At 39.2% G+C, this 23616-nt stretch overlaps 1 protein-coding gene across 2 annotated transcripts in view; it reads right to left on the bottom strand.

Annotated features, from left to right (window-relative positions):
• Nucleotides 1-1743: 1743 nt before the first annotated feature.
• The window catches only part of LOC138231300 (uncharacterized), a 34593-nt gene continuing 12720 nt past the window's right edge, over nt 1744-23616 (bottom strand). The window contains exons 1-3 of one of the 2 annotated variants that reach the window (XM_069186530.1): nt 4491-4551; nt 2506-4005; nt 1744-2102 (exon numbers count right to left, since the gene is read on the bottom strand). In XM_069186530.1, coding sequence (XP_069042631.1) covers nt 3098-3970 — 873 coding nt within the window. In that variant the 5' untranslated portion in view covers nt 3971-4005; nt 4491-4551 and the 3' untranslated portion in view covers nt 1744-2102; nt 2506-3097. Of the gene's footprint in view, nt 2103-2505; nt 4006-4490; nt 4552-23616 lie in introns of those variants that run through there. The other variant, XM_069186531.1, reaches the window with a different exon arrangement.

Below are 23616 nucleotides of genomic sequence, written 5' to 3'. Positions count from 1 at the left end.
ATTGTGTAATATGAAGGCCTTTCATTATTCACGTATACTACAACATCTGAAAATAATGGGTCTTGAAATAGTTGAATGAAAGAAAATCCTGAATAACTCCTCCAAATGCGTGTTACACTTTCATCAGGTACACACACTTTGAATGTGATGAACTATAAAAAGTTATTTTAACCATACCCAATGGAGCTCGGGAGTGCGATTGCATACACAATCATGTTTTCAGTGTTTGGACATCAGCCGTACATCAGAACAATCATTTCACTAACACAGCTCCATGTTGAGTGACTTCCCTCCAAAAACACAAAGTCACTTTCCCTTAGCAATTATTGCATGGACTTAGATTATCTGCCTTCTGCATCAAGCCCTGTATGATATACTGTACAAAGCCAAGCTTTGGGATAGTGCTTTGTTTGGATCCTTGTCTTGATCCTTTTGGATCCCAGGCTGCTCATTTGCAAATGAGTTTTGACATTAATTATAGTGACTATAGCAATGAGCTGGCACTGTGGTTCACAGAGCTGGGGTCCTGGGTTCAATTCCTGGGGTGCAGTCTGGATGGAATTGTATGTTCTCCCTTCATTTGTGTGGATTTCTTCCAGGTGCTCCAGTTTCTTCCCACAGTCCAAAGACATACAGTACTAGTAGGTTAAGGTGGAACTACAGTCCCAATTTTGCAGACACAAAAGTATTTAATTTCAGTCACAAAATAAAATCATTGACATTATAGAAAAACTTTACAAACTCAAAATTGAGCACAAAATCATGAATTTTGTGAAAGGACTGTAAGTTACGCCATGAAAACGCATTCAAGTTCCACACAAATTGCGATGTGATGCAGCCCTTCCTGCTCACTAATCACTGTAATGACTAATGCAATGTGATGTAGGAGAGAAAGGGTATAGGTTATGCAGCAAACATTTCACTGCAAAAAACGTTCCATTCCAAGGTTCTTTATGCAGAGTTAACAATGTAGTATTATTTATTGGCAAAAACGTAAAAAAGTTGAGAGTTATATTTCCATTGGATTAAACGAGATGTATTCACAAGCCTGCTCCTTTACAATGTCATAGGGCCACAACAGATTATAGGACGTTTTGCTGCCTCGTTCTGAATCGCAGAACATGGTAATTCTTTAACCTTGAAATGTAGTCTATTTTGTGATGTAATGATGCAATGTCCCTTTACTGAGAGCCAGCAATCAACGGATGTGTCTGATCGTGAATGGTTTTCCCTGTTGTTTGTTGTATTACTTGGTGTTGCATTTTAAGCTGTGCATGAGGCAGGACCCGGAGGCTGCTGCTTCTGCTGGTGCTTCTGCTGGGATTGAGGAAGAGCTGAGCGCCATGTAAGGCAAAGACACTGCGTTCCACTTTATCAGGTGCCTGGAGTGTAAGAGCTGCAGATAATATTGAGTCACATTAATCCCAACATATTTCAAATATTATGAAAATTAAATAAATTAAATCAAATAACTTTCATTAAAAAAATCAATCACTCTTTACCTTGCTTTTTCAGTTGTTTTTAAGGAAAATTGATGCCGAGAATGTGTGAATACTGCTTTTTGATGGTTCCAAGACCAATGTGACCTGTTCTATTGCCTGCTAATTGTACGTTCCAGGTTGAAAAATTATTTTTAGGAGGTCAAGGTGTATGAATGATAAGAGAAAAACTGAAATAACCACAGCTACGCAAACACCAGTCCACCAAAAAAAAATCATTTAATCAAAATAAGGTAACATTTTTTTTTCATCATCATACGGATGAACTGTGCTAAATGTGTTTCTAAAAAGAAAAAGCAGGACGTGAGTCGTGAGCCAAGATCATGACTCTTTTGCTCTTCTTCACATCAGTTTTCATCTGCGAGGAGGAGGAGGAGGGCGGCTCCTGATGTGCTGACACTTGGGGAAGTGCCTCTGTGCCGGCCTGGGGGCAAAGCGCCGGCCGCAGTGAGGGCAGGGCACGTAGTCGGGGTTTGGATTCGCGGGGGGCTGGGGCAGGTTCACAACTTTCCCTCCTTGCGTGATCACCTGCTGCACCTCCCTGGCCTGTTTGATGCTCCGAATGAAATCCTCGTGCTTCTGCCTCCAGTTGTTCTTTCTCAGCTGGGAACAGGAAATGTAACCAATAAAACAGCTTCCAGAAAAAGTCCAGACTAGCACTGCGTACACAGTCTGGTCGCAAACCATTCACAAGGCAAGAAAATATCAATACAGTAATAACGTAGCTTTCTGGGGCTACCTTTCAGGTCATTGGGTAGAGAGTACAATTTACGTAGTTATGGTTTTGTTTCCTGTGAGTGCTATTTGCTTGATATGTAGATTTTTACAACAGAATTCAGAAGTCACTAAGACACATTTATTCTGTCTGGCAAATGTGCCTTTGCGGCAGTTTTTCAGAAGAGTACTTCATAAAACACTTATTTATTGTTTACATTGATTTATAAGCTGAGTCTGACTCTAGGAGAAAAAAAGGGAAGCTTGGAAAGAGTTTAAGGATAGCCCTTACCACGATTGGCGGTTTAACCTTCTTCTTATGGATGTATGTCTCCAGTTCTGTTCCCTTGGCCCTGTGCTTGAAAGAGTCAAAAACCTTCCTCTTTGAATTCTGAAGCTTCTTGCAGATCTTGCTGTGTTTCTCCAGCCTCTCTACAGCAAACTTCCCGTGACACAGTTCACAGGGCACCAGCTGAGGGTTTCCACTCTGGCTATTCTCATATGGAAATTGCTCAGCGGTAGGGCACATCAGACTTGTAGGGGACAAATATCTGTTTTCCACTGACAGAGTTTGTTCATCCAGACATGTGGTGTTATTTCTGAAGTGGCCCTGCGCGGCCTGTGCCGCTGACACGTCGCTTTCAGGGAGCCTTGCTTTCTTGAGATACTTTCTCCTTCCACAGGGGACGTCTTCTAGCCCACGGCTGCAAGGGCTCACTTGACGTCTCTCCTGATGGGAAAGCGCAGAGGGAAAGTGCGATTCTGCGCATCCGCCATCTTCCATTGGAGAACCATAATCAAGGTTGTCTCCTCTGATAGGAAGGGCTTTCCTTGGAGTGAAGGCTTTTTGCTTCTCCATTCTGCAGGTCAGAAGAGGCACGGCCTTAGAGCGGTGGTTGGCCCATGGTCCTCTGGGGCAAAGCTCGCTCTGCCTCGCCTCTATTTTCCCTTCCGGCCACCTCTCTGGAGTCTTCCATCTCGCTCGGAACCATCCTCAGCTCCTCCTGAGCTCTGAAGAGCTTCGCCTGCATCATGGCCTCCTTCTGGCGAATCTCGTCCTTCATCATGGCCTCCTTCCGGCGCATCTCATCCTGCAGGCTGGCCTCCCTCCGGCGATGCTCCTCCTTCAGCGCGGCCTCTGCCTCGGCCACTTTTCGTAGCTCCTCTTGCAACTGAAAGTGCTCCTTCCCATTGGCATGAGAAGGGCATTGCCCTGGAGGGGTCGCCACCATGGGGAGGACAGTCCTGTCCTTAGGTTTGCGTACTCTTGAGCCCCTCCTGCCCGGCCTCTCGCAGGGCCTCTCATGACCATCCTGAGGCGGGGTGGGGGCAAACAAGGAATCACTCTGTGCGTCCGGGCGGTCCACAGCCCGAACCTCACCAGGGCCGGAGACTTTCCTGTTACCCATAGGCTTCAGGGGGTAAGACCGATCATACCCCACAATGTTCTTCTCGGGGCCCTGTTGGGCTTGGAAGCGATAGCTGTTCCCCATCTTCTTCTCCGCAGCGTATTTGACATATTGGAAACATTTTCTCATCTTCTGTAGAGCTGCCTCCTGCCGCCGATTGTACATGGCGATCATTTTTTTCTCCTTTTCCTGCATCAGTTTCTCTTGGAAGGTGGCCTTCAGAAGCTGTATCTTGGGAGGCGGGCAGTACGTGGAGATCAGATCCTGTTGCCTTAAGGGCGCGGGTCGATTCGAGTCTGTGTCCTTCGGGGAGGGGGACAGAGCACCAGGCTTAGGACTGGGCTCCATTGGCAAATGAGATATGAGCTTTGTTTCCCAGGTATCTGGAAAAGGCAAAAATGGCAAATAAATGATATCCTGCACAGTCTAGTATGGTCTAATAGAAAAGAATAAAAAAAAACAATTCAGGAAATACACAACTTTTTAATATTAAACCTAATGGTGTTGAATGCTGCATGCTGACTCAGTAGGAGACAGATCCTAAACATAAACATTATAATAAACATATGTTTCCCAAATAACATTCTCAATGTTCAGAATGCTTAAAGTCATGAGCTTTTTTAAAAATGTTTAACTGAAACCTGGAAATGTGCTATTTCATTTCAAAGCTTGTATTATATCTATGATATAAATGTTTTTTTATATAAAATTAACCCATTATGCAACAGGGGTTTGAGCAAAAGTCACTGTGAATAAGGGAATTTATCAATATTAATTAGCCGTTTCACTACATTATAGATAGCTAAAGGATTATGATACAGTATATCGATTTCGCTACAAATTGACAAGCATATTTGATGACACTTACCAAACAAGTTTTAAACAGCGGAGAAATAGTTCACCACGACGATAGCAATGCAATGTTTGACTGCATCTCCCTATGTGATATATCTGTATTTGGGTATATACAGATCACGTAATTCAGGGAGCACTGTTACGTCAGGTCACCAACCATTATTACGACGCTCATATGTCATAGAGCTCCTTAGGATGTTTGTATAATCTTTATCCAAATTTTCATATGGCCGCAGTTACGGCGTTTATTTTACAGTTAATGTAACAGGGTGTCATTATATTTTTCTGTCTTTATGGTGGCAGACCACTTAAATAAATCTGAGTAGGCGGTTTCTACAAGTGGGTCAGATAAAATATTAAATATACAGTAAAAGCTCACACCTATTCATACCCTTTATGTACTGTATATCTACAATTACGTATACTACGTATACAGTTATCGTATACTATAATACGATAACTACCATTACAAAATGTCTCCCTTTTGATTTGAAGTGGTTCTTTTAAATAAGTAAATTGCAATCACTTAGCCTACATCTGAGCTCCTAATTCATCGCGACGACGGACTGAGACTCCAGTCGGATTTGTGAGAAGGGGTGTGCCTGTTTTAAAACCGATTCATACGTCTTAAACACATGGACATAGATAGCAGTCTGTGTTATATAATTTATCTTTTTATTTTATTTAAATTTAAGTATCACATACACATTTTCAAAGTAACTGTACCCCTTTTAATTATGATCCCCATCGCTCACAGCTCCGAAGGTGAGACGAGGGCTACTTCAGATGGGATTTCCAATATTTCTCTCTTAGCTTGTATACCGGTGGAAAGGAGAGGGGTCTTAAAACGTGTTGATAGTAAGATTGGGATGTATTTGCAGTCTAGATATAGTTTTTTTAATGTTCGGAGCCGCCACAGATTCATTTTCTTACGACTGCTTTTCTGGATGACAATGACAATGCAAACGATGGTGTTAAGGCGAGGCTGTGCCTTAAGGCTCCTCTGCTTACAATGTTCAGCGCGTAAATCGCAAACGAGCGCCTCTCTTACGATGAAAATGCAGAAAATAAGACCACGAGATTTAAACCTACGGCTTACAAATTTATGCGTAAACACTAAAACCGTATCTTTAGCAAAACTGGCGAGACAATGTGTTTTATCATTTAAAAAAGTACTGGAAAATATTTAAAGGTTATCACGATAAACAGAGGTTACTAATCTACTACTGTACGCTGTGACCAAAAATGAGAGTCCCCCGATCCTCGCAGCCTTCATGCTTTGGTCTTGGCCTGGCCGTTTTTTTTAAGATAATGGGGTCAAGTTAAGAAATTATGCAAGTTTCTAATCAAATCCAAGGGCGCCCCGATCTCCTAAACATCTTTAGAAGGCCGACGGACCACACTGCACGGTCCGGGTCCGGGCCCTGACCCGGTTCTGGATAATGCCAGCTTAAAGTGAAAAATTCTACTGTACATATTATGTTTCTTATTATGGTATATATGTATAATATAGCGCGACCGCTTCACGAAGCTAGAAAGAAAGTTATCCGCCATTTTTTTTTTACCTGCAATTGAATTTGCCATTAAAATCATTATTAATACCGCAGCTGCTAAATTACTTACCTAAAAGCGTTCAGATACAAAAGCACTTGAGCTGTAATGTTTATATACTGTTGGCCCGATGACCTACTTCAAGAAGAATTGTTACATAGACCGCCAAGGACTGTCATCACACTTTACGTCATAAAGCGCTTTAAAACGTTTGACAAGTTCAACACCTCATATTTTGTACTGTTTATCGTGGTAAAAGCAACTCAAAGCAATTATAAAAATGATCGAAAGGTAAAAATACAAGCTTATACGAGCTGTCATTTTAACATTTATAACATATATTTAAACAAAATATGTATAATCTATTTGAATAAAATAGAAAAGTGTTCTTAGTCTTCACTTAAAAGCTGTTAGAAGCTGCCTTTCTGACAAGAGAGTTCTGTGAGTTCCACAGTCTCAGTGCATTAAAGTCAAAACCAGTTGCTTTTTATTTCCTGTTTTACGACAGAGCAAGGAGGGTGTCCACAGACCACTGTGCACCTGCAGACTGATATGGGGGGTAAAAAGTCTAGAAGTGAGTAAATAAGATTTTAGCACATGTTCTAAAACAAACCGGACACCTGTACAGCGATGCCAACACAGTGCTCTGAGCTCCTTCTTTGAGTTAAATCCTAGCATCTGCATTTTTTACAAGTTGTTGCTATGGCAGAGCATGACCAGAGCATAACAGAAACCACCCATTTTCTAACCGCTTCATCCAATTCAGGGTCAGGGGGTCAGGGGGTCGCGGGGCACGGGGGAGCCAGAGCCTCAGAAAGTAATAAGCAGGAGATACCTGGGACTGGATGGTAGTCCAATGCAGGGAAGACACAGACACTCACCAATTATCCCAGAAGCCAATTAACCTACCAGTAGTTCTTTGAAGTGTGGGAGGAAGCAGGAGCACCCAAAGCAAACTCATGCAAACATGGGGAGAACATACAAGCTCCATACAGATAGCACCCCAGGTCCAGAAGTGTACCCAGGGCCTCAGCACTGTGAGCTAGCAATGCTAAACGCTGGGCTACTGTGCATGCTAATTTCTAGGCATCAGGTGATCAATCAGGTAGTGTTTCTCAGATAAAAGGACACCAGTAATTTAGTATGAGATTCAAATTGACCTCAGAACAAAAAACTGTATAACTTATGTTATATAACTTATGTATAACTTACTACAGCATAACTGTCTTATTTGGTTCTTGTAGAAAATATTAACAGCATGCCTATTAAACATACAGTATCTAGCAATCAGCAATCAAAATAAAAACATTTCCAAACATGGAAACTGCCCAGTTAATGAAGCATTTCAAAGACATTAATCTATTCAATAATTACAGTTTTAAGTAGATAACAGATTTATATTCAGATTACGAAAGTATCATAACAACAGCTGCTTGTGTAAGGAATCCATGAATAGCACTGTACATGAGAATTCCACACCTATTTGTAATCAATACACAAAATCCTATTGAATTTCAGGTACTTGTTTATTCAGCATTGCTTGACTCCGCGGACTCCTTGTTGTTTCAATATTCTAGCAAAAGGACTAATCGCCAATACAGTGCCGTTGTAATCTATTCCTTCTGCCAGCAGAGGACGGTATTCGCACAGCCCGTTCAGGATAAGATACGGTCCTCGCAGTTCACAGTACAACTGGCCACAGCCGTACTCGGAATATGCTCTCGATAACCTCGTTTAGTTTAAGTACGGCCGTATTTCATATCAACCCACAGATGCATTGCATAAACACTAGAAATCTGGTTGTACTTAAATTGACCTTATACGTTTTGGATTATGTTTAACCTTCTTCAATTTCTTCAACCATATTTTGAGATGATTACGTTTACAGAAGCAAATATTATTCAGTGCTTTTTCTTCACTCCTTTAATCAAACCCACATTTCTATAAGGAGGGCCATTGTGAAACTCCCCAAAGTGAGCTGAATTAATCTTTTATTCTTCACACCTGCGAAGTCATTCCTTCATTGTGTAATATGAAGGCCTTTCATTATTCACGTATACTACAACATCTGAAAATAATGGGTCTTGAAATAGTTGAATGAAAGAAAATCCTGAATAACTCCTCCAAATGCGTGTTACACTTTCATCAAGTACACACACTTTGAATGTGATGAACTATAAAAAGTTATTTTAACCATACCCAATGGAGCTCGGGAGTGCGATTGCATACACAATCATGTTTTCAGTGTTTGGACATCAGCCGTACATCAGAACAATCATTTCACTAACACAGCTCCGTGTTGAGTGATATATCTGTATTTGGGTATATACAGATCATGTAATTCAGGGAGCACTGTTACGTCAGGTCACCAACCATTATTACGACGCTCATATGTCATAGAGCTCCTTAGGATGTTTGTATAATCTTTATCCAAATTTTCATATGGCCGCAGTTACGGCGTTTATTTTACAGTTAATGTAACAGGGTGTCATTATATTTTTCTGTCTTTATGGTGGCAGACCACTTAACTAAATCTGAGTAGGCGGTTTCTACAAGTGGGTCAGATAAAATATTAAATATACAGTAAAAGCTCACACCTATTCATACCCTTTATGTACTGTATATCTACAATTACGTATACTGTATAATACGATAACTACCATTACAAAATGGCTCCCTTTTGATTTGAAGTGGTTCTTTTAAATAAGTAAATTGCAATCACTTAGCCTACATCTGAGCTCCTAATTCATCGCGACGACGGACTGAGACTCCAGTTGGATTTGTGAGAAGTAAAGGGGTGTGCCTGTTTTAAAACCGATTCATACGTCTTAAACACATGGACATAGATAGCAGTCTGTGTTATATAATTTATCTTTTTATTTTATTTAAATTTAAGTATCACATACACATTTTCAAAGTAACTGTACCCCTTTTAATTATGATCCCCATCGCTCACAGCTCCGAAGGTGAGACGAGGGCTACTTCAGATGGGATTTCCAATATTTCTCTCTTAGCTTGTATACCGGTGGAAAGGAGAGGGCTCTTAAAACGTGTTGATAGTAAGATTGGGATGTATTTGCAGTCTAGATATAGTTTTTTTAATGTTCGGAGCCGCCACAGATTCATTTTCTTACGACTGCTTTTCTGGATGACAATGACAATGCAAACGATGGTGTTAAGGCGAGGCTGTGCCTTAAGGCTCCTCTGCTTACAATGTTCAGCGCGTAAATCGCAAACGAGCGCCTTCCCTTACGATGAAAATGCTGAAAATAAGACCACGAGATTTAAACCTACGGCTTACAAATTTATGCGTAAACACTAAAACCGTATCTTTAGAAAAACTGGCGAGACAATGTGTTTTATCATTTAAAAAAGTACTGGAAAATAATTAAAGGTTATCACGATAAACAGAGGTTACTGATCTACTACTGTACGCTGTGACCAAAAATGAGAGTCCCCCGATCCTCGCAGCCTTCATGCTTTGGTCTTGGCCTGGCCGTTTTTTTTTTAAGATAATGGGGTCAAGTTAAGAAATTATGCAAGTTTCTAATCAAATCCAAGGGCGCCTCCATCTCCTAAACATCTTTAGAAGGCCGACGGACCACACTGCACGGTCCGGGTCCGGGCCCTGACCCGGTTCTGGATAATGCCAGCTTAAAGTGAAAAATTCTACTGTACATATTATGTTTCTTATTATGGTATATATGTATAATATAGCGCGACCGCTTCACGAAGCTAGAAAGAAAGTTATCCGCCATTTTTATTTTACCTGCAATTGAATTTGCCATTAAAATCATTATTAATACCGCAGCTGCTAAATTACTTACCTAAAAGCGTTCAGATACAAAAGCACTTGAGCTGTAATGTTTATATACTGTTGGCCCGATGACCTACTTCAAGAAGAATTGTTACATAGACCGCCAAGGACTGTCATCACACTTTACGTCATAAAGCGCTTTAAAACTTTTGACAAGTTCAACACCTCATATTTTGTACTGTTTATCGTGGTAAAAGCAACTCAAAGCAATTCTAAAAATGATCGAAAGGTAAAATTACAAGCTTATACGAGCTGTCATTTTAACATTTATAACATATATTTAAACAAAATATATATAATCTATTTGAATAAAATAGAAAAGTGTTCTTAGTCTTCACTTAAAAGCTGTTAGAAGCTGCCTTTCTGACAAGAGAGTTCTGTGAGTTCCACAGTCTCAGTGCATTAAAGTCAAAACCAGTTGCTTTTTATTTCCTGTTTTACGACAGAGCAAGGAGGGTGTCCACAGACCACTGTGCACCTGCAGGCTGATATGGGGGGTAAAAAGTCTAGAAGTGAGTAAATAAGATTTTAGCACATGTTCTAAAACAAACCGGACACCTGTACAGTGATGCCAACACAGTGATCTGAGCTCCTTCTTTGAGTTAAATCCTAGCATCTGCATTTTTTACAAGTTGTTGCTATGGCAGAGCATGACCAGAGCATAACAGAAACCACCCATTTTCTAACCGCTTCATCCAATTCAGGGTCAGGGGGTCAGGGGGTCGCGGGGCACGGGGGAGCCAGAGCCTCAGAAAGTAATAAGCAGGAGATACCTGGGACTGGATGGTAGTCCAATGCAGGGAAGACACAGACACTCACCAATTATTCCAGAAGCCAATTAACCTACCAGTAGTTCTTTGAACTGTGGGAGGAAGCCGGAGCACCCAAAGCAAACTCATGCAAACATGGGGAGAACATACAAGCTCCATACAGAAAGCACCCCAGGTCCAGAAGTGTACCCAGGGCCTCAGCACTGTGAGCTAGCAATGCTAAACGCTGGGCTACTGTGCATGCTAATTTCTAGGCATCAGGTGATCAATCAGGTAGTGTTTCTCAGATAAAAGGACACCAGTAATTTAGTATGAGATTCAAATTGACCTCAGAACAAAAAACTGTATAACTTATGTTATATAACTTATGTATAACTTACTACAGCATAACTGTCTTATTTGGCTCTTGTAGAAAATATTAACAGCATGCCTATTAAACATACAGTATCTAGCAATCAGCAATCAAAATAAAAACATTTCCAAACATGGAAACTGCCCAGTTAATGAAGCATTTCAAAGACATTAATCTATTCAATAATTACAGTTTTAAGTAGATAACAGATTTATATTCAGATTACGAAAGTATCATAACAACGGCTGCTTGTGTAAGGAATCCATGAATACCACTGTACATGAGAATTCCACACCTATTTGTAATCATTACACAAAATCCTATTGAATTTCAGGTACTTGTTTATTCAGCATTGCTTGACTCCGCGGACTCCTTGTTGTTTCAATATTCTAGCAATAGGACTAATCGCCAATACAGTGCCGTTGTAATCTATTCCTTCTGCCAGCAGAGGACGGTATTCGCACAGCCCGTTCAGGATAAGATACGGTCCTCGCAGTTCACAGTACAACTGGCCACAGCCGTACTCGGAATATGCTCTCGATAACCTCGTTTAGTTTAAGTACGGCCGTATTTCATATCAACCCACAGATGCATTGCATAAACACTAGAATTCTGGTTGTACTTAAATTGACCTTATACGTTTTGGATTATGTTTAACCTTCTTCAATTTCTTCAACCATATTTTGAGATGATTACGTTTACAGAAGCAAATATTATTCAGTGCTTTTTCTTCACTCCTTTAATCAAACCCACATTTCTATAAGGAGGGCCATTGTGAAACTCCCCAAAGTGAGCTGAATTAATCTTTTATTCTTCACACCTTCGAAGTCATTCCTTCATTGTGTAATATGAAGGCCTTTCATTATTCACGTATACTACAACATCTGAAAATAATGGGTCTTGAAATAGTTGAATGAAAGAAAATCCTGAATAACTCCTCCAAATGCGTGTTACACTTTCATCAGGTACACACACTTTGAATGTGATGAACTATAAAAAGTTATTTAAACCATACCCAATGGAGCTCGGGAGTGCGATTGCATACACAATCATGTTTTCAGTGTTTGGACATCAGCCGTACATCAGAATCATTTCACTAACACAGTTCCGTGTTGAGTGATATATCTGTATTTGGGTATATACAGATCATGTAATTCAGGGAGCACTGTTACGTCAGGTCACCAACCATTATTACGACGCTCATATGTCATAGAGCTCCTTAGGATGTTTGTATAATTTGTATCCAAATTTTCATATGGCCGCAGTTACGGCGTTTATTTTACAGTTAATGTAACAGGGTGTCATTATATTTTTCTGTCTTTATGGTGGCAGACCACTTAAATAAATCTGAGTAGGCGGTTTCTACAAGTGGGTCAGATAAAATATTAAATATACAGTAAAAGCTCACACCTATTCATACCCTTTATGTACTGTATATCTACAATTACGTATACTACGTATACAGTTATCGTATACTATAATACGATAACTAACATTACAAAATGTCTCCCTTTTGATTTGAAGTGGTTCTTTTAAATAAGTAAATTGCAATCACTTAGCCTACATCTGAGCTCCTAATTCATCGCGACGACGGACTGAGACTCCAGTTGGATTTGTGAGAAGTAAAGGGGTGTGCCTGTTTTAAAACCGATTCATACGTCTTAAACACATGGACATAGATAGTTGTCTGTGTTATATAATTTATCTTTTTATTTTATTTAAATTTAAGTATCACATACACATTTTCAAAGTAACTGTACCCCTTTTAATTATGATCCCCATCGCTCACAGCTCCGAAGGTGAGACGAGGGCTACTTCAGATGGGATTTCCAATATTTCTCTCTTAGCTTGTATACCGGTGGAAAGGAGAGGGCTCTTAAAACGTGTTGATAGTAAGATTGGGATGTATTTGCAGTCTAGATATAGTTTTTTTAATGTTCGGAGCCGCCACAGATTCATTTTCTTACGACTGCTTTTCTGGATGACAATGACAATGCAAACGATGGTGTTAAGGCGAGGCTGTGCCTTAAGGCTCCTCTGCTTACAATGTTCAGCGCGTAAATCGCAAACGAGCGCCTTCCCTTACGATGAAAATGCAGAAAATAAGACCACGAGATTTAAACCTACGGCTTAGAAATTTATGCGTAAACACTAAAACCGTATCTTTAGCAAAACTGGCGAGACAATGTGTTTTATCATTTAAAAAAGTACTAGAAAATAATTAAAGGTTATCACGATAAACAGAGGTTACTGATCTACTACTGTACGCTGTGACCAAAAATGAGAGTCCCCCGATCCTTGCAGCCTTCATGCTTTGGTCTTGGCCTGGCCGTTTTTTTTTTAAGATAATGGGGTCAAGTTAAGAAATTATGCAAGTTTCTAATCAAATCCAAGGGCGCCTCCATCTCCTTCTCAGATAAAAGGACACCAGTAATTTAGTATGAGATTCAAATTGACCTCAGAACAAAAAACTGTATAACTTATGTTATATAACTTATGTATAACTTACTACAGCATAACTGTCTTATTTGGCTCTTGTAGAAAATATTAACAGCATGCCTATTAAACATACAGTATCTAGCAATCAGCAATCAAAATAAAAACATTTCCAAACATGGAAACTGCCCAGTTAATGAAGCATTTCAAAGACATTAATCTATTCAATAATTACAGTTTTAAGTAGATAACAGATTTATATTCAGATTACGAAAGTATCATAACAACGGCTGCTTGTGTAAGGAATCCATGAATACCACTGTACATGAGAATTCCACACCTATTTGTAATCAATACACAAAATCCTATTGAATTTCAGGTACTTGTTTATTCAGCATTGCTTGACTCCGCGGACTCCTTGTTGTTTCAATATTCTAGCAATAGGACTAATCGCCAATACAGTGCCGTTGTAATCTATTCCTTCTGCCAGCAGAGGACGGTATTCGCACAGCCCGTTCAGGATAAGATACGGTCCTCGCAGTTCACGGTACAACTGGCCAAAGCCGTATTCGGAATATGCTCTCGATAACCTCGTTTAGTTTAAGTACGGCCGTATTTCATATCAACCCACAGATGCATTGCATAAACACTAGAATTCTGGTTGTACTTAAATTGACCTTATACATTTTGGATTATGTTTAACCTTCTTCAATTTCTTCAACCATATTTTGAGATGATTACGTTTACAGAAGCAAATATTATTCAGTGCTTTTTCTTCACTCCTTTAATCAAACCCACATTTCTATAAGGAGGGCCATTGTGAAACTCCCCAAAGTGAGCTGAATTAATCTTTTATTCTTCACACCTGCGAAGTCATTCCTTCATTGTGTAATATGAAGGCCTTTCATTATTCACGTATACTACAACATCTGAAAATAATGGGTCTTGAAATAGTTGAATGAAAGAAAATCCTGAATAACTCCTCCAAATGCGTGTTACACTTTCATCAAGTACACACACTTTGAATGTGATGAACTATAAAAAGTTATTTTAACCATACCCAATGGAGCTCGGGAGTGCGATTGCATACACAATCATGTTTTCAGTGTTTGGACATCAGCCGTACATCAGAACAATCATTTCACTAACACAGCTCCGTGTTGAGTGATATATCTGTATTTGGGTATATACAGATCATGTAATTCAGGGAGCACTGTTACGTCAGGTCACCAACCATTATTACGACGCTCATATGTCATAGAGCTCCTTAGGATGTTTGTATAATCTTTATCCAAATTTTCATATGGCCGCAGTTACGGCGTTTATTTTACAGTTAATGTAACAGGGTGTCATTATATTTTTCTGTCTTTATGGTGGCAGACCACTTAACTAAATCTGAGTAGGCGGTTTCTACAAGTGGGTCAGATAAAATATTAAATATACAGTAAAAGCTCACACCTATTCATACCCTTTATGTACTGTATATCTACAATTACGTATACTGTATAATACGATAACTACCATTACAAAATGGCTCCCTTTTGATTTGAAGTGGTTCTTTTAAATAAGTAAATTGCAATCACTTAGCCTACATCTGAGCTCCTAATTCATCGCGACGACGGACTGAGACTCCAGTTGGATTTGTGAGAAGTAAAGGGGTGTGCCTGTTTTAAAACCGATTCATACGTCTTAAACACATGGACATAGATAGCAGTCTGTGTTATATAATTTATCTTTTTATTTTATTTAAATTTAAGTATCACATACACATTTTCAAAGTAACTGTACCCCTTTTAATTATGATCCCCATCGCTCACAGCTCCGAAGGTGAGACGAGGGCTACTTCAGATGGGATTTCCAATATTTCTCTCTTAGCTTGTATACCGGTGGAAAGGAGAGGGCTCTTAAAACGTGTTGATAGTAAGATTGGGATGTATTTGCAGTCTAGATATAGTTTTTTTAATGTTCGGGGCCGCCACAGATTCATTTTCTTACGACTGCTTTTCTGGATGACAATGACAATGCAAACGATGGTGTTAAGGCGAGGCTGTGCCTTAAGGCTCCTCTGCTTACAATGTTCAGCGCGTAAATCGCAAACGAGCGCCTTCCCTTACGATGAAAATGCAGAAAATAAGACCACGAGATTTAAACCTACGGCTTACAAATTTATGCGTAAACACTAAAACCGTATCTTTAGCAAAACTGGCGAGACAATGTGTTTTATCATTTAAAAAAGTACTGGAAAATAATTAAAGGTTATCACGATAAACAGAGGTTACTGATCTACTACTGTACGCTGTGACCAAAAATGAGAGTCCCCCGATCCTCGCAGCCTTCATGCTTTGGTCTTGGCCTGGCCGTTTTTTTTAAGATAATGGGGTCAAGTTAAGAAATTATGCAAGTTTCTAATCAAATCCAAGGGCGCCTCCATCTCCTAAACATCTTTAGAAGGCCGACGGACCACACTGCACGGTCCGGGTCCGGGCCCTGACCCGGTTCTGGATAATGCCAGCTTAAAGTGAAAAATTCTACTGTACATATTATGTTTCTTATTATGGTATATATGTATAATATAGCGCGACCGCTTCACGAAGCTAGAAAGAAAGTTATCCGCCATTTTTATTTTACCTGCAATTGAATTTGCCATTAAAATCATTATTAATACCGCAGCTGCTAAATTACTTACCTAAAAGCGTTCAGATACAAAAGCACTTGAGCTGTAATGTTTGTATACTGTTGGCCCGATGACCTACTTCAAGAAGAATTGTTACATAGACCGCCAAGGACTGTCATCACACTTTACGTCATAAAGCGCTTTAAAACTTTTGACAAGTTCAACACCTCATATTTTGTACTGTTTATCGTGGTAAAAGCAACTCAAAGCAATTATAAAAATGATCGAAAGGTAAAAATACAAGCTTATACGAGCTGTCATTTTAACATTTATAACATATATTTAAACAAAATATATATAATCTATTTGAATAAAATAGAAAAGTGTTCTTAGTCTTCACTTAAAAGCTGTTAGAAGCTGCCTTTCTGACAAGAGAGTTCTGTGAGTTCCACAGTCTCAGTGCATTAAAGTCAAAACCAGTTGCTTTTTATTTCCTGTTTTACGACAGAGCAAGGAGGGTGTCCACAGACCACTGTGCACCTGCAGACTGATATGGGGGGTAAAAAGTCTAGAAGTGAGTAAATAAGATTTTAGCACATGTTCTAAAACAAACCGGACACCTGTACAGCGATGCCAACACAGTGATCTGAGCTCCTTCTTTGAGTTAAATCCTAGCATCTGCATTTTTTACAAGTTGTTGCTATGGCAGAGCATGACCAGAGCATAACAGAAACCACCCATTTTCTAACCGCTTCATCCAATTCAGGGTCAGGGGGTCAGGGGGTCGCGGGGCACGGGGGAGCCAGAGCCTCAGAAAGTAATAAGCAGGAGATACCTGGGACTGGATGGTAGTCCAATGCAGGGAAGACACAGACACTCACCAATTATCCCAGAAGCCAATTAACCTACCAGTAGTTCTTTGAAGTGTGGGAGGAAGCCGGAGCACCCAAAGCAAACTCATGCAAACATGGGGAGAACATACAAGCTCCATACAGATAGCACCCCAGGTCCAGAAGTGTACCCAGGGCCTCAGCACTGTGAGCTAGCAATGCTAAACGCTGGGCTACTGTGCATGCTAATTTCTAGGCATCAGGTGATCAATCAGGTAGTGTTTCTCAGATAAAAGGACACCAGTAATTTAGTATGAGATTCAAATTGACCTCAGAACAAAAAACTGTATAACTTATGTTATATAACTTATGTATAACTTACTACAGCATAACTGTCTTATTTGGCTCTTGTAGAAAATATTAACAGCATGCCTATTAAACATACAGTATCTAGCAATCAGCAATCAAAATAAAAACATTTCCAAACATGGAAACTGCCCAGTTAATGAAGCATTTCAAAGACATTAATCTATTCAATAATTACAGTTTTAAGTAGATAACAGATTTATATTCAGATTACGAAAGTATCATAACAACGGCTGCTTGTGTAAGGAATCCATGAATACCACTGTACATGAGAATTCCACACCTATTTGTAATCAATACACAAAATCCTATTGAATTTCAGGTACTTGTTTATTCAGCATTGCTTGACTCCGCGGACTCCTTGTTGTTTCAATATTCTAGCAATAGGACTAATCGCCAATACAGTGCCGTTGTAATCTATTCCTTCTGCCAGCAGAGGACGGTATTCACCCAGCCCGTTCAGGATAAGATACGGTCCTCGCAGTTCACAGTACAACTGGCCACAGCCGTACTCGGAATATGCTCTCGATAACCTCGTTTAGTTTAAGTACGGCCGTATTTCATATCAACCCACAGATGCATTGCATAAACACTAGAATTCTGGTTGTACTTAAATTGACCTTATACGTTTTGGATTATGTTTAACCTTCTTCAATTTCTTCAACCATATTTTGAGATGATTACGTTTACAGAAGCAAATATTATTCAGTGCTTTTTCTTCACTCCTTTAATCAAACCCACATTTTATAAGGAGGGCCATTGTGAAACTCCCCAAAGTGAGCTGAATTAATCTTTTATTCTTCACACCTGCGAAGTCATTCCTTCATTGTGTAATATGAAGGCCTTTCATTATTCACGTATACTACAACATCTGAAAATAATGGGTCTTGAAATAGTTGAATGAAAGAAAATCCTGAATAACTCCTCCAAATGCGTGTTACACTTTCATCAAGTACACACACTTTGAATGTGATGAACTATAAAAAGTTATTTTAACCATACCCAATGGAGCTCGGGAGTGCGATTGCATACACAATCATGTTTTCAGTGTTTGGACATCAGCCATACATCAGAACAATCATTTCACTAACACAGCTCCATGTTGAGTGACTTCCCTCCAAAAACACAAAGTCACTTTCCCTTAGCAATTATTGCATGGACTTATCTGCCTTCTGCATCAAGCCCTGTATGATATACTGTACAAAGCCAAGCTTTGGGATAGTGCTGTTTGGATCCTTGTCTTGATCCTTTTGGATCCCAGGCTGCTCATTTGGAAATGTGTTTTGACATTAATTATAGTGACTATAGCAATGAGGTGGCACTGTGGTTCACAGAGCTGGGGTCCTGGGTTCAATTCCTGGGGTGCAGTCTGGATGGAATTGTATGTTCTCCCTTCATTTGTGTGGATTTCTTCCAGGTGCTCCAGTTTCTTCCCACAGTCCAAAGACATACAGTACTAGTAGGTTAAGGTGAAACTACAGTCCCAATTTTGCAGACACAAAAGTATTTAATTTCAGTCACAAAATAAAATCATTGACATTATAGAAAAACTTTACAAACTCAAAATTGAGCACAAAATCATGAATTTTGTGAAAGTACTGTAAGTTACGCCATGTTGTAACAAATTCGCATTCAAGTTCCACACAAATTGCGATGTGATGCAGCCCTTCCTGCTCACTAATCACTGTAATGACTAATGCAATGTGATGTAGGAGAGAAAAGGTATAGGTTATGCAGCAAACATTTCACTGCAAAAAACGTTCCATTCCAAGGTTCTTTATGCAGAGTTAACAATGTAATATTATTTATTGGAAAAACGTAAAAAAGTTGAGAGCAATATTTCCATTGGATTAAACGAGATGTATTCACAAGCCTGCTCCTTTACAATGTCACAGGGCCATATCAGATTACAGGAAGTTTTGCTGCCTCGTTCTGAATCGCAGAACATGGTAATTCTTTAACCTTGAAATGTAGTCTATTTTGTGATGTAAATTGGAGGTTTTACAAGTTATTGTGTGTTCCCCTTTAGATGGCTTCTGGGAAAACTGGCCTCAACACTGTATAGGATAAGGCACTTAGAAAACAGATTCATGCGTGGACCACAGCAATGTCCCTTTACTGAGAGCCAGCAATCAACGGATGTGTCTGATCGTGAATGGTTTTCCCTGTTGTTTGTTGTATTACTCGGTGTTGCATTTTAAGCTGTGCATGAGGCAGGACCCGGAGGCTGCTGCTTCTGCTGGGATTGAGGAAGAGCTGAGCGCCATGTAAGGCAAAGACACTGCGTTCCACTTTATCAGGTGTCTGGAGTGTAAGAGCTGCAGATAATATTGAGTCACATTAATCCCAACATATTTCAAATATTATGAAAATTAAATAAATTAAATCAAATAACTTTAATTAAAAAAATCAATTACACTTTACCTTGCTTTTTCAGTTGTTTTAAAGGAAAATTGATGCAGAGAATGTGTGAATACTACTTTTTGATAGTTCCAAGGCCAATGTGACCTGTTCTATTGCCTGCTAATTGTACGTTCCAGGTTGAACAGAATTCAGAAGTCACTAAGACCCATTTATTCTGTCTGGCAAATGTGCCTTTGCGGCAGTTTTTCAGAAGAGTACTTCATAAAACACTTATTTATTGTTTACATTGATTTATAAGCTGAGTCTGACTCTAGGAGAAAACAAGGGAAGCTTGGAAAGAGTTTAAGGATAGCCCTTACCACGATTGGCGGTCTAACCTTCTTCTTATGGATGTATGTCTCCAGTTCTGTTCCCTTGGCCCTGTGCTTGAAAGAGTCAAAAACCTTCCTCTTTGAATTCTGAAGCTTCTTGCAGATCTTGCTGTGTTTCTCCAGCCTCTCTACAGCAAACTTCCTGTCACACAGTTCACAGGGCACCAGCTGACGGTTTCCACTCTGGCTATTCTCATATGGAAATTGATCAGCGGTAGGGCACATCAGACTTGTAGGGGACTGGTGTAACAGAAGAGATAAGGTTCTTGATCCCGAGATGAAGTAAAACAAATGAGTTTATTGCATGCAAGGAACAATAAAGCCGAAGTCTTGTTTCCCGCAAGAAACAACAAAACCGAAGTATTGTTCGCCGTACTGTTACAAACTTTTGGGTTATATAGTGTTTTCTTCTCCGTTTCTGACGTCACTCGGTCTGATGGTAAAGAGGGGGCCAGTTTACGATGTTCTGGACAAATGGTCAGTTTAAGATTACACCCAGGGGGGTTCCTAGCTTGCATCTGCAGTTCTTATCAGTTAATCCCCTTTCATGCCATAAACCCCAGCTTGTGACTTAGAAGTCTAAACCCCCTACAGAAAGGATTAAATTCAAACCCCCGTCTTCACATCATTCTTCAATGTCAAGTGGCAAATGTTGAATGGTGATGTTATGTGAATCTTAGGAAATGGTCATTTTTCAATCGAGTCTATGTTTCTCAGAATTTGAGACAGAGAGGTCAATCTCTGCAATCCGAGCTGAGGGCATTTCTTGGAATGGAAAGGTAAGAGCAACTTTGGTAAGAGTTCTTTGTTATTCTCTTAAGACTCTTCGCCAGATTTTACGATGAAAAATGTAAATAATAATAACAAACATTATTTGATATAGTGCCTTGAAAGGTGGCTTCTTTACAGAATGACAAAACCAACTACAATAAATAATACACAAGATATGCATGATGACAATACACAGTTAGAGGAGATAGTAGATGGTCATTGTCAGTGTATCCTGAAGGTAGTTTTCCAATTTTTTGGAACGGGGTAAAAGAGGCCACCTCTACTAGAATTTTTGTCCTAACCAAAAATGTAACAAAGTATAATAATAATATTAAAAAGAATAATAATAAACTTTATTTATAGAGCACCTTTCATACAAATAGTGCTTTGGTGCTTTAAAAACCAAGCGTAAAAATACAATATTAAAATTGAGAGATATACTTTCAGTTGTAAAGGAAAATACAGCAATACAGTAAAGCAACATACATGTCAATTAAAGAAATAAAAATTAGGAAAGTCGTAATAAAATAAGAAATAAGAACAGCTGGATGGCTTCTGGTCGCTGGTCAGGATCGACAGCCAGCATGTCCTGGAGCAGTGTCCTTAGCTCCGTGCTTATGGCTCTATTTACTTTCAGGGGGATGTGGAACTGCAGCCAGGGGTTCTCATGCAGGGCCTCTCCAACAGGCCCTGACAGACATATGCTCCTGTATCGGAAACACACTTTAGTTCAATTCTAAAATATTTCTCATAGGACTGAAGGAACCTTTGCCTGTTAAGAGTTAACAATTAGGTCCTCAAGAACTGTTTTACGGTTTTCTACACTCCTGGCTGGCCAAGGTCTCTTTAAGGTCTCTTAAGTGGAGGTGTAACTCATGTATCCTACATGTGATTTAGCAACATGAAAGGGAATAGCTTCTTATCGGATTATGGTCTTGGTTAACTGCCTAAGGCTGACCTAAGTGCCTAACTTTCTGACTTTGTTTATACCTTATATGTTAAGAAGCTTCTTCTGACCAATCAGAAATGGATGCTTTATGTATGAACATTTTGCTCATCAAAGTGAGTGAGAGACAAGGTTAACAGAAATTAGCCACGGCAGTAAATGACAGCATATTTTTGGGTTCTTAAATGGTCTCTACCTGGCACACCTGCAGTGCAAACTGACACACACTGTTTAGAGAAACAGCTACTCTATTACTAATATTAATGAAACATTTCTTATTCTATGGAACAAAAACAAACAGTAAAACTAAAACACAGATCTCTTAGCTTCCTATTTCATGAACCAGATGACTGAATGACCAAGCCTAACTAGTAGCCAGAACCCCAGTTAACCCTCCGTAACACAAAGTTTAACCACACGACAGGAACTCTTTCAAACTGAGTGAAAATCATAAATGGATCCATAACTTTACACCAATTTACTATGTTGTGCCAATACCTGCATTTACATTTAGAACGAATGATGTCATAGAACCAGCATCACACCAGTTCCAGGTGTCTCCAAGGAGACAACAGAACTTCAGTTGTGTTTGCTAAAATACACACTTTGAAACATACTGTAACACTTAGTTAACATGTCTGGTTTAGTTGAAGAATCGGCTAAGGTAAGTTTCAGGGTTTAATGGTGGGATGGCACCTGTGCTTTTTTCCCCCAACCGCTAGAATATGATTCGCACCAAACCCAAAAGAAATACTGCACAGTTCAGGAACTTCATCAACCTAGCAACTGTAAAATAAGCTTACAAACAACTGAATTGAAATGCCAAAAAGTTCAGAGAAAGGCACAAACTATGTTTACTTGGGGTTTCCAAAATTAAAGCTAACTAAAACTGTAATGATAAACAATCATGCTGCCAATGGACAGAGAAATATCATGTTTTTTGAATAATGTATTATTTGTTATATAGGAACCCAGTATAAGGGAATCCCTTGCGATCCTGTCTGCAGAGATAAAGGTAAGTATTTTTTTCTCTTTAGCTCTGTCACTCCAAGAAATATAATGAACATAAATATATTTGCCAATCTTTTCATAGTAATCCAAACAACTCTGCGTGCATCTGACATTTGTAATACTTATCTACCGCAGTATAACTCTTCTGGTAAGGCGATTGGTATTGTACCTTGAAAGAAAACTGATTGGAAATGTCATGTACTCTATGGTTTCTATTGATGTCAAGTGGCAAATGTTGACTGGTGATGTTATGTGAATCTTAGGAAATGGTCATTTTTCAATCGAGTCTATGTTTCTCAGAATTTGAGACAGAGAGGTCAATCTCTGCAATCCGAGCTGAGGGCATTTCTTGGAATGGAAAGGTAAGAGCAACGTGTTCTTTGATATTCTCTTAAGACTCTTCGCCAGATTTTACGATGAAAAATGTAACTAATAATAACAAACATTATTTTATATAGTGCCTTGAAAGGTGGCTTCTTTACAGAATGACAGAACCAACTACAATAAATAATACACAAGATATGCATGATGACAATACACAGTTAAAGGAGACAGTAGATGGTCATGGTCAGTGTATTCTGAAGGTAGTTTTCCAATTTTTTGGAACAGGGTAAAAGAGGCCAGCTCTACTAGAATCTTTGTCCTAACCAAAAATGTAGCAAAGTATAATAATAATATTAAAAAGAATAATAATAAACTTTATTTATAGAGCACCTTTCATACAAATAGTGCTTTGGTGCTTTAAAAAGCAAGCGTAAAAATAAAATATTAAAATTGAGAGATATACTTTCAGTTGTAAAGGAAAATACAGCAATACAGTAAAGCAAAATACGTCAATTAAATAAATACAAATTAGGAAAGTCGTAATAAAATAAGAACAATTAAAGAGAACTAAAAAAAGAAACAGAAATAGAAAGAACAAAGAACCACTTTAACTAAA

Source organism: Lepisosteus oculatus, unplaced genomic scaffold (assembly GCF_040954835.1).
Source record: "Lepisosteus oculatus isolate fLepOcu1 unplaced genomic scaffold, fLepOcu1.hap2 HAP2_SCAFFOLD_53, whole genome shotgun sequence".
In the NCBI taxonomy this organism is placed as follows: Eukaryota; Metazoa; Chordata; class Actinopteri; order Semionotiformes; family Lepisosteidae; genus Lepisosteus; species Lepisosteus oculatus.
Note: the sequence above shows the minus strand (reverse complement) of the source record. Positions and strands in the feature narration are given on the sequence as shown.